A 12,540-nucleotide genomic window follows, 5' to 3' on the forward strand; every position below is an offset into this window, starting at 1 on the left:
ATGTAACAGTTGGCTTTCATTAATTTGGTGTGCTGTTACTTGTACTTGGAAAAGCTGTTAGTTGATTTGTTCTTTTGCCAAACTTGTCTGATGCTCCCTCGATTGTAAGTGTGTAAGTGCCATGGGAAGCTGATAGTACGATAGTTGTCACATTTATCTGCTGTAGCTATGTTCCTTGGAAAGTCCAGTAGTATATCTTAAGTCTTGTTGATTCTACACTTTAATCTGAATAATCTATTGATGCCACACACCACCTAAAGATTATGGACATTTGAAAGAAATTTTGTGTGTTCTTACTGCCTTGTATTATCATAAGCCTTTCACAGCTCTGCCAAATGCTAATTCTGGATTCCCTATCCCCAACAAAGCAACACTCATTTCTTAATCTGTCATGTTAACAGGTGGTTTATCCTATTTGTAGCGGACCTCAAATACTCTTTCCAACTGTTTGCTCTCTCCTATTGTGTTTGACTATTTACTTTCATTTGCAATCCTAGTGTTCATATCTTTGCATTTAAATTCTAAGTCATATTGACATCTCTTACTGTGCTGAATCTGTTCTTCCAAAAACAGTTTCTTTTTAAACGTTACATTCTTCTTGAAGTTGTTTTGATTTAGCGTATTGACACTTCCTATTGTTTTCATTTTTAAGTCCAAATTCTGAAGACATTTCAGAGGTTTGAAAATATTGTTGTTATTGTACAATAAATAATCATTAGGTCATCCCACTGGAATAATAATAATAATAATAATAATAATAATAATAATAGTGTCTCTTTTTGCCCATAATTATTAAAGATAAACTCTTAGATGTTTTTAAATTGTCATACAGCAAATACAGGGCATTTTAAAAAGATTCATTCGATTTCATAAGACTTGTATTTTCTGCATGAATGACAGAAACTTTGGGTAAATTTTGACTTTTGAATCAGGCTACAAAGCATTTTCTTTCAGAAGAGGCATCTGATTTTAGTAGGGTTGTGTGTGTATACACTCATGGGATGCTTCTCACAATTACATTTTCAATCATAATTTTCATTTACCTTTCACAATCGTTCAATGTGCCCTCATCTAGATGCACAGCAAACATCCAGATGATATTTCGACTCATTCCATACATTTGGGAGTATGTCTGATAAAGTGTTGCAGTTACTGCTGTTGCTATGCAGTGTTACAGCAGAAAGGAGGCATGTAGGAGTGCTTCGCAAACCTCCACAGAAACATCACATACAGTGAGATCAGGCGACCATGGAGGCCAATGGTGCAGTGTGACATCTGTATGCTCCTTATGAACAACCCATCATTGTGGCAGTTCATTGTTAAGAAACGCTCTTACCTGCAGGTGCCTGTGTGGCAGTACTTGGCCCTATTGAAACATGAAATTTTCAGCATGTGGGTTAAGCAAGGTATCCAACATATGCAAGTATGTGTTGTTGTTTTTCCAGAGAAAGGAGTGGGCCATAAATCTCTTCCCAGGAAATGGTGCAAAACACATGAAGTGTTGGGGGGGAGGGGGTATCTCTCATGTTCACTTACATTATGTGGCTACTTTGTCCCCAATATTCTTCACTGTGATGGTTCATATTTGCGCTTAAGTGGATCATAGCCCTCACCTCTGAACATTAAACATGAAAGGAAATTATCTTCCATCTCCACACCCAGAATGAATTCACAAGGTTGTACACATTGTGACTAATTACCATCGTGAAGGGCTTGTAGCGACTGAAACCTGTGTATTTGGGGTAAAGTAAACATTGCCAAAGAGAGAGAGAAAAAAAAACACCAACAAGAAACACTAGATAGGCACAAGAGGAATGGCTAACTCTCAGTTGACACACTAAGTAAACTTTTGTGAACTATGTGTAAAACTTTGTTGAACGAGCACACATGGGGACATGTGAATTTCCTCTTGCATAAACAACCATTGTCTTATAACAGCTGATGCCACGACGAATACTTCATGCTGTAGATGGTGCAGTGCTATAGGCCAGTCTTGCGTGGCATTATTCTTAATGCTGCCCATTCCACTGTGAGTTCATCTACTTATTCTATTTTTTCATGGTGAACATTATTTTGAATTTTCCCTACAGCACAACATTAGTACATCTGTGTGCTCTATATACTCACAATTCTGTAACTTAAAACTAAGAGCCTCTTCAGTCTTCCATTTGAGCATGTGGTACTCTTGCCTAGAAATTTACCGGTTTCTTCTGTTTTGTTAGTGATTTACTAAATGTGCTGGAACACTTTAAAATTGTTTATCATCAGTATTGCTATCTGCAAGTGTTCTGCCCTTATTTGCACATGTTGTGCAGGCTGCTTTACTCAGTCATAATGGACTGCAAGTTGAAATAATAATTAAATCAACACCCTGGCTGCAAATAGGTGTTGCTATACATCATTGGGGACAGTTGAAAATGTGTGCCCCGAATGGGACTCGAACCTGGGACCTCCTGCTTACATGGCAGACGCTCTATCCATCTGAGCCATTGAGGGCTTGTTTGCAGCTAGGGTGTCGATTTAATTTTCATTTCATTCTAGAGAAGCTGTACGGTCATCAATGGTATCTGTTCTTTCGGGAACAGATACTACCTTCATCTATAGGACTGCAAGTTCATTGACAAATGAACAGTTTTTATACTTATCCTCAAAGTTTAAATGTAATTTGTTTTTTATGTGGATACTTTTATGTAATTGGCATGAATCACACTGTAGGAAATATTGTAACCAGCCACAAGTTTTTTTAAAACTATTTTATTGTGCCATACTAGTTTCGAGCTTGAGCCCATTTTCACACAATAGCATTTACTTCTTCGCAAGTTTTACATTTGAAGGCAACACTACCATCTGAAGATTGGCTCATGCCCTAAACTAGTTTGTTGTTGTTGTTGTTGTTGTTGTCGTCGTCGTCGTCGTCGTCGTCGTCGTCGTCGTCGTCTTCAGTCCTGAGACTAGTTTGATGCAGCTCTCCATGCTACTCGATCCAGTGCAAGCTTCTTCACCTCCCATTACTTACTGCAATCTACATCCTTCTGAATCTGCTTAGTGTATTCATCTCTTGGTCTCCCTTTACGATTTTTACCCTCCACGCTGCCCTCCAATGCTAAATTTGTGATCCCTTGATGCCTCAGAACATGTCCTACCAACCGGTCCCTTCTTCTTGTCAAGTTGTGCCACAAACTTCTCCCCAATTCTATTCAATACCTCCTCATTAGTTATGTGATCTACCCATCTAATCTTCAGCATTCTTCTGTAGCACCACATTCCGGAAGCTTCTATTCTCTTCTTGTCCAAACTATTTATCGTCCATGTTTCACTTCCATACATGGCTGCACTCCATACAAATACTTTCAGAAACAACTTCCTGACACTTAAATCTATAATTGATGTTAACAAATTTCTCTTCTTTAGAAACGCTTTCCTTGCCATTGCCAGTCTACATTTTATATCCTCTCTACTTCAACCATCATCAATTATTTTGCTCTCCAAATAGCAAAACTCCTTTACTACTTTAAGTGTCCCATTTCCTAATCTAATTCCCTGAGCATCACCTGACTTAATTCTACTACATTCCATTATCCTCGTTTTGCTTTTGTTGATGTTCATCTTATATTTGTTGTTGTTCATCTTATATCCTCCTTTCAAGACACTGTCGATTCCGTTCAACAACTCTTCCAAGTTCTTTGCTGTCTCTGACAGAATTACAATGTCATCATTGAACCTCAATGTTTTTATATCTTCTCCATGGACTTTAATACCTACTCTGAATTTTTCTTTTGTTTCCTTTACTGCTTGCTCAATATACAGATTGAATAACATCGGGGACAGGCTACAAACCTGTCTCACTCCCTTCCCAACCGCTGCTTCCCTTTCATGCCCCTTGACTCTTATAACTGCCTGCCATCTGGTTTCTGTACAAATTGCAAATAGCCTTTCGCTCCCTGTATTTTACCCCTGCCACCTTTAGAATTTGAAAGAGAGTATTCCAGTTAACATTGTCAAAAGCTTTCTCTAAGTCTACAAATGCTAGAAACGTAGGTTTGCCTTTTCTTAATCTTTCTTCTAAGATAAGTCGTAAGGTCAGTATTGCCTCACGTGGTCCAACATTTCTACGGAATCTAAACTGATCCTCCCCGAGGTCCGCATCTACCAGTTTTTCCATTCATCTGTAAAGAATTCGCGTTAGTATTTTGCAGCTGTGACTTATTAAACTGATAGTTCGGTAATTTTCACATCTGTCAGCACCTGCTTTCTTTGGGATTGGAATTATTATATTCTTCTTGAAGTCTGAGGGTGTTTCACCTGTCTCATACATCTTGCTCACCAGTTGGTAGAGTTTTGTAAGGACTGGCTCTCCTGAGGCCGTCAGTAGTTCCAATGGAATGTTGTGTACTCCGGGGGCCTTGTTTCGACTCAGGTCTTTCAGTGCTGTGTCAAACTCTACACGCAGTATTGTATCTCCCATTTCCTCTTCATCTACATCCTCTTCCAATTGCATAATATTGTCCTCAAGTACATCACCCTTGTATAGACCCTCTATATACTCCTTCCACCTTTCTGCTTTCCCTTCTTTGCTTAGAACTGGGTTTCCATCTGAGCACTTGATATTCATGCAAGTGGTTCTCTTTCTCCAACGATCTCTTTAATTTTCCTGTAGGCAGTATATATCTTACCCCTAGTGAGATAAGCCTCTACATCTTTACATTTGTCCTGCAGCCATCCCTGCTTAGCCATTTTGCACTTCCTGTCGATCTCATTTTTTAGACGTTTGTATTCCTTTTTGCCTGATTCAATTACTGTGTTTTTATATTTTCTCCTTTCATCAGTTAAATTCAATATTTCTTCTGTTACCCAAGGATTTCTACTAGCCCTCATCTTTTTACCTACTTGATCCTCTGCTGCCTTCACTACTTCATCCCTCAGAGCTACCCATTCTTCTTCTGCTGTATTTATTTCCCCCATTCCTGTCAATTGTTCCCTTATGCTCTCCCTGAAACTCTGTACAACCTCTGGTTCTTTCAGTTTAACCAGGTCCCATCTTCTTAAATTCCCACCTTTTTTGCAGTTTCTTCAGTTTTAATCTAGAGTTCATAACCAATAGATTGTGGTCAGAGTCCACATCTGCCCCTGGAAATGTCTTACAATTTAAAACCTGGTTCCTAAATCTCTGTCTTAAACTAGTAACAGTACAATAAAATCATTTCAGAAAAACTTGTGGCTGGTTGCAGTATTTCCTACATCGAATTTACAATAACAGCTGCAGTGTTCTCTGAACAAAAGGAAAAAATAGTGTACTTAACATTTACCTAGAACCAAAAATTGTTCATAGCCTGAAAGTGGGTTTCTAATTTTGCACATTAAGTCAAGTTAATGTGGAATGGTAACAACAATAGTATCTTTGGATTAGTGAATGCTGTGCATGCTTGCCACATAAACAAGACTTCAGTCTACACTGAGCACCTTTACACCTTCCATTATTTATTTTCCACCAAGAACTTTCCATTGCCACACAAAACAGAAACTGAGTTGTTTGTGCAGATGGTTTAATTGAGACATTTTCTATGTAGTAGATTGAAGAGAAAATTTTAAGGTAAATTTTGAGTCATTTTATGTGGTGACTTAGATTCGAATGCAATGTTTACTTCCAACATTAACTTCACTTGTGGTATTTTTTGTGTAGTGGATGCCTGGTTCACATAAGTTTTTCTATGATCACGTGCTTCATTTATTGTATTGATTATTTTGATGAGAGTTTAGTTGACATTATAATGCATATGAGATTGTGAAGGTGTTAGCATTTTGGTATATGTGCAAGCAGTGTTTTTCTGTGCTTTATCATGAAGTATTTGATCTGTAATACACTGCAGAAAATGGAAATACTCCCTTGTAAGACCTGAAATGTTTTTCTGTGTAATTTTAATTTCTCCATTACAAAATGTGTTTGTGTTATTTAAGTGCCATTTGTTTATTATATGTTCCAGTTGCAGCAAAACATAAAGAGACAAAGCAGTTCTACACTCTCTACAACACGTTTGATGACACTAAACTATATACAAGCAAGGAACTAACACTGCTAAATTCAATACTTGACAATTACACAGAGTAAGTAACAGATTGTACACACAAAAGTAAATATCTAAAGCTTATTATAGACTTTGCTAATTTATCTGTAAGGAAAAATAACTTGTTCCTTGTGTATTTCTTGGGATTTTAAAATATGTTGCAATCAATATTATAGCAAAGGCATAAGAAACAAAGTGTATTGATTGAACAAACTTATTTGTAGGGCCATGTCATCCCCTGCTGGTAAAGAACAGTTCATGAAGCAATTTGATGCTATTGTCGAAGGAATTAAGCAGAATAAAGCAAAGGTGAGTCACATGATTCTGTTATTAAATTGTTATTTTTATCAGATGACATAAGTTAAAATATGATAGGTGACTAGCTTAAGAAAATGGGCTTCTTTTAGCCATGGAATCAGTTGTGTGCAACTACTTGGAATCTGGCTAATTTCTTCTTTTTCATGAAACTGTTTTCATAAAATTATTTTAGATTACAGCATTGTGTACCTTTTACTGTGTGTAATGTAACTGTTACAGAATTTCCTCATGCACTGTGTGTGTATTATCAAGTGGATGTAGAACATTAATTGTTCGCTACTGAATGATTAATATTTATCCACAGGGTTCACATCCCAATTTTAGTTTCTTCTGAACATGTAGGATTGTCCTTTATTTACAATATATCGTATAACTCCACATCCAAGACAGCTCCAAATGTGAGATAACTCCCCACTGTTCAACAAGGGATTATAGAAAAACATCTATAAACATATTAGGTTTATTTTGAAAACTTATAAATGGTTACCTTATTGCAGATAACTGGAGGAGACAGTAAAAGTACCGGCACATAGGCAATAGACAGGTATAGGCATGCTTTAGTCAGATACAGATGCTACTTCTCCTCTTCATTGGAATGGTCAACAGAATCTGCAGTGTCACTGCCATTGTCATGGTTATCATGCAACCCATAGCAGATTGTCTTCACTCCCATCTAATTCATTTGTTACACAGCACTTTTTAAAGCCATCCACAATGATGCACTGGATATGTACGTCCCAGCAGTCTGAATCCTCTCTACAATTCAATTGCTATCCAGCTTTGTCAGGTGGTCTTTAAATAAATGGCTTATTCATCACCACATGACACATTTGTAGTTGCAAAGTCCTGTCTCCTGGAATGACAAAACGATCTGTATTTAAGACCACGATTCATGCATTCACTGCTGGTGTCAGATACCCCTTGAAAACATCATAATTAGCATTCCATGATTCTTTAAAAGGACACCTGGCCTCCTACTCCAGGCTGTGGAGAGCCAATCTATAACTCAGTTGGCACCCATCCCTTCCTGTTGCAACAGAGTTGGCAGCTTTTCCTTCAGCATAGCTTTACAATTGAGGATGATGTAGGGTTGCATCTTTGTTCCATCAGCAACCACAAAGAACATCACAGTGATTCGCAATTTCTCATTGCCAGTAGTGCAAAGCAATACGTTTTGGCACCTTTCACTTCAATTGTTGTACAGTTCAAGTAAACAGGAGTCTCGTCATTATTTCCAATTTTCCCTAAGAGGTAAGCACATTCCTGTCTCAGTCTTATAATGTGTCGCTGATACCAGCTTCTCTGCATACGATTCTGGAAGTGCAGCACAAGTCCATTGCGTCATGCCATCCTTGTACACCTCCCAGAGCTGGCTTTAAATTGGACACTGTGTTGCTGTGACAGTTCATGTACTTTTATTTTGTTTGATATCATAGGAAACTGCCATCCCTTCTTTATGTTTCTTGCGCATAAATGCCACCATTTCCATTGCAACATTTTTTGAAAAATCTACTCTGTGGGTGACTTAAAGCTTTTCTAATTGACTTCACATTTTTCAGGCATTCTTTGTCCTTTCACCACCAGACATTGACTCCATACTTCAGCGAAGTTGCACAATTATTTGTTGCTTCTGCATGCCAAATAAACATGATTTGTGTCATAGTATGTCTGCATCCTATTCAAAAATTTGATGTTGAACCACACTGTTCCACGTCACACAATTTAGAAGTGAGATCTCCAAAGTCAAACAACAGCTGATAAAAAAATTGCCACAAAGAACACTTCCTGCTATCATACAACAATGCTTAAAGTGCTTGCTCACGTTAAGGGTTAAAGTGGTAGGCATGACAGAGATTAGAGTTACAGAGTACTGGAACCTCGAGGTTATGTTCAGTAAAGAAATTAGTCTCCACGTTGTATTCTGCACATACAAGACGACCCCCTACTGGGCGCGTGAAATTTTGAGAAAAACCCGTGTCTTGGTTTTGGAGAGATGCAGTATTTAGTTTCCAAAAGCTGGATTAGGACTGCAACTGTAATAATCCAGAAGATGAATCACATACGACAGAACATTAAAATTTAGACAAAGTAGGGTTTAAATTTGTAACAAGTATTTGTTATATAAATTGCCTCCTCCTGTCATAACAGGTGTAACATGAGATGCTGTTTTTCAACAAAGTCATGTCTAAACTCTCTCTCTTTTCATTGCCCAAGTGCATTTTCCATTTGTAATTACCTTAATGTAGACAACACATTTCATTGTAATTTTCCTCCTCTGTAGCCTTAAATTCACAGTGGAAGCAGAGTAAGAGTGATGTTAATGGAAATGGTATCCATTTTTTATTAAAGAAGCTTCAGCAGATTCTGCTGTACTGACTGCTGACAATATAACATGTTCAGTTCTAAATTGATGAAAAATCTGGGTCTCTATATAAAAATGTTTGTGAGTTATAGTAGTCACAAAATCAACCAAAGCTGCCTGCCACAAAGAAAAATGCTATAAAATTGATGAGATTGCATTGCTTTCTTAAAAAAAAAACTGAGCAGACTCATTCTTTTCTCACAACTTGCCTTCAAATCTTCTGGAAGTATGGGCTTCCAGTTCATGCATCTTTTCAAAGTGCTTAGTTTAGGTTCCATGAATTGCCTCTATGGAAGTGTTTTCAGGAAGATTACCTAGGCTAGGAGGTGCAAAATATGATTCACTCCTCAAGAAATGTCTGTACTGTGAAGGTTCTGTGAACAAGTACGTTGTACTATAGCAAGATCTCATACGAGTCCACCATACACTGCATCTGGATTCTCTTGTAGTAGATAGCGAGGCATTCTTCAACAGATTAACTGATGTGTTGTCTGAGGCTTTCCTAGTGGACTAGTTTTAGAAATAGTTCTCAGGTGAGACATTGGATGTCATTGTGAAATTCCTGCAATATTTCACCAGCGCAACTAACAGACATCTTTGGATGTGACAATTGTGCTGTGACTGAGGCCTATAAGTTATGCCAGTCCAAGTAGAAAATGCATAGGCATGAAGGCACTAAATTTGGTGGTCAATAATGATGATTTCCTGATGAGTAGCAGGAAAGACAGCTACATCACCTGTCAGATGATGACCCAAGAGCTTCAGCAAATGCACAAAGGCTGTCACTTGTACCGTGCTCTTCTGTCAGCTGTCCCAGTGCTTCCTGTCAGGAGCTCCATGCCAATATTTGTGTTCACGCATGCTGGCATGTGACCATTGCTATCCAAACATGTATATTAGCACTGAATCATTTTCCCTTGTGTGACCAGTAGCTCTCTTTTATCACTTTGACCCACGTCCTCAAAACCTCTTCACTCCTGCAATTAGTTTTGTAAACCAACGTCAACGTACAGAATGAAATTCTAAGATACTCTGCTGTGGGCAATATTCCACACGCTTCTTCCCTGTTGATGTTTTGAAATCCTGTACCATCTTTACCTGGCAGCTGTAAAAATCACCGTAATTCCCTTGTCTATAGATTTCGTCATCTGGGCTGAAACAGATACATTCTCATCTTCCTAAATGCCTCGTTTCCATTTTGTGCACATAGGGAGTACAGTACTTGTAAGAAAAATGCTTCTTAATTCTTTAGCTCTTTCAGAGCGTGTTAACACGTTGTCTGCATAATGAATGTAGGTCATTTGAAAGCAACTGAAATGCCCAGGTTCTGGTCAGCTGTCAGCTCCCCAACTAAAACTGTGTTCAAGTACTGCTGCTCCCTATTACTCAGCTACTGAGCACAGCACAGCAAAACCGCAAGCATATATGGGCAAGTCTGATGATGTAAAAATAGACTGTGTCTTGCAGTCATACACAATCATTTGCGTATCTGGCCAAGGAAGAAAGAAGTTAGAATAGCTCTCAAACTCTAGATACATTTCAGCATGCACATAAAATTATTTGTGTCATGCAAAGTAAGATGATGTAATTAGGTATGTTGATCAGACTATTCACAGATTTAAGTGGCAAATTCAGCAAAAAGGAATTGTGAAATGCAACTGCAGATTTTTTCTAGTTATCCTGAACTGTATTTTAAGCTGTCATTAAAATAGTGCCTATTGTTTCAGTCAACAACTGGATTCCAAATTGGTATTAACTTTAGACAAGTAATTGTTTCTCGTATGAACATATATCACATTCTCATCTAAAATAAAAGTGTCCCACATAATTGTCTTTTGTGACATGTAACAATGTTAAGACAAGAGAAATGGAAATGGTGTTGGTTCAGTATTTGCTTCGCAGGTTGAGCGACGGCGTTCAGAAGAACGGCAGCGAAGGGATCGACTCAGCCAGACACTACTAGGGCTTGTAGATCAGCAAAGACGTTATGTAGCAGCAGTGCGGCAACTTACCATAGAGTGCCGGCGCAATGAGGTCCTGCTAGCACAACTTCGTGGTGTATGAATGACACGCATGCAAGGGGGGAGGGGGGGGGGGGGCTCACCCATTTTATTTCTTAAACACAGGAAAAAAGGTTGGTAGGCAAAAGCAAATTTAAAAAAAAAAAAATAATGCATTAGATAAAAACCTAGGCACTAAAGGTAAAAATTTTGAACCATGCAATTAGTACCTGAATAATAGAAGGCAAGTAAAGGGGAGTTTCAATTGTGAATACCATTGTAATTCTGGGAACATTATCACTGGGCATGCACTCAGTGAAGTTATTTTATTTGTGTGATATAATTATCTCCATTGACCCATATTAGTTTGTTTTTTGTGAACCTGAAATATTTCCTTGTTACTGTGCAGCATGAAAACTGTAAACACATACAGGTTTTTAAAGGTTATTTATAAATGTTCAGTTATTTCTCAGAAGCAGTTTGTTCCAAAAATGTTGCTAAAATGCCTCAAATAAAAGTATGTTTTACAATTACCCTTATGAGTTTATTGCTCAAGCAATTTTTTTTATGCTATATATATGGACATATGGCAGCATATGAGTATATTAATGATAGTTGTGTACAAGTGGTCCTTAAAATATAAGCAGTCCTATAGTAGAGAGATAAATATGACCAACAATTTATGTATTTAGAAGTTGGGAAAGTTTGTAATTATGGCTGTTTTTCTTCCACAAGCCTCAGACACATGAAATATTTTGTGATGTCGATGAATTTTGGTAAAATTGTGAATTTCGCTCCTAGGGACAGTGTTATCTGGTACAAGGCGGAATGAAAGGGATATCAATAAGGAAGACACTGAATTTACAAGCCTGGATGGACCCCTGGCTTGGATCACTGACATTGTTGTGGTGTCAGAATGAAATTTTCTGTGTGGCTGGTACAGGACACCGAGAACAAGACAGACACACACTAGCATGCATTCAGTAGGTTGTTTGTTGTGGTCTTCAGTCCTGAGACTGGTTTGATGCAGCTCTCCATGCTACTCTATCTTGTGCAAGCTTCTTCATCTCCCAGTACCTACTGCAACCTACATCCTTCTGAATCTGCTTAGTGTATTCATCTCTTGGTCTCCCTCTACGATTTTTACCCTCCACGCTGCCCTCCAATGCTAAATTTGTGATCCCTTGATGCCTCAAAACATGTCCTACCAACCGATCCCTTCTTCTAGTCAAGTTGTGCCACAAACTTCTCTTCTCCCCAATCCTATTCAATACCTCCTCATTAGTTACGTGATCTACCCATCTAATCTTCAGCATTCTTCTGTAGCACCACATTTCGAAAGCTTCTATTCTCTTCTTGTCCAAACTAGTTATCGTCCATACATGGCTACACTCCATACAAATACTTTCAGAAATGACTTCCTGACACTTAAATCTATACTCGATGTTAACAAATTTCTCTTCTTTAGAAACGCTTTCCTTGCCATTGCCAGTCTACATTTTATATCCTCTCTACTTCGACCATCAGTTATTTTGCTCCCCAAATAGCAAAACTCCTTTACTACTTTAAGTGTCTCATTTCCTAATCTAATTGCCTCAACATCACCCGACTTAATTCGATTACATTCCATTATCCTCGTTTTGCTTTTGTTGATGTTCATTTTATATCCTCCTTTCAAGACACTATCCATTCCGTTCAACTGCTCTTCCAAGTCCTTTGCTGTCTCTGACAGAATTAAGATGTCATCGGCGAACCTCAACATTTTTATTTCTTCTCCATGGATTTTAATACCTACTCC

At 38.1% G+C, this 12,540-nt stretch overlaps 1 protein-coding gene across 2 annotated transcripts in view; it reads left to right on the forward strand.

The window, feature by feature from the left end:
* LOC126365805 (coiled-coil domain-containing protein 93) overlaps positions 1 to 11,275 on the forward strand; it is an 83,309-nt gene extending 72,034 nt beyond the window's left edge. For both annotated transcript variants that reach the window (XM_050008387.1, XM_050008388.1), the window contains 3 exons: positions 5,982 to 6,102; positions 6,287 to 6,371; positions 10,645 to 11,275. In XM_050008387.1, the coding sequence (XP_049864344.1) occupies positions 5,982 to 6,102; positions 6,287 to 6,371; positions 10,645 to 10,806 (368 nt within the window). In that variant the 3' untranslated portion in view covers positions 10,807 to 11,275. The remainder of the gene's footprint in view (positions 1 to 5,981; positions 6,103 to 6,286; positions 6,372 to 10,644) is intronic.
* Positions 11,276 to 12,540: the final 1,265 nt, after the last annotated feature.

The sequence above is a fragment of the Schistocerca gregaria genome, chromosome 4 (genome assembly GCF_023897955.1).
Source record: "Schistocerca gregaria isolate iqSchGreg1 chromosome 4, iqSchGreg1.2, whole genome shotgun sequence".
Taxonomy (NCBI): Eukaryota; Metazoa; Arthropoda; class Insecta; order Orthoptera; family Acrididae; genus Schistocerca; species Schistocerca gregaria.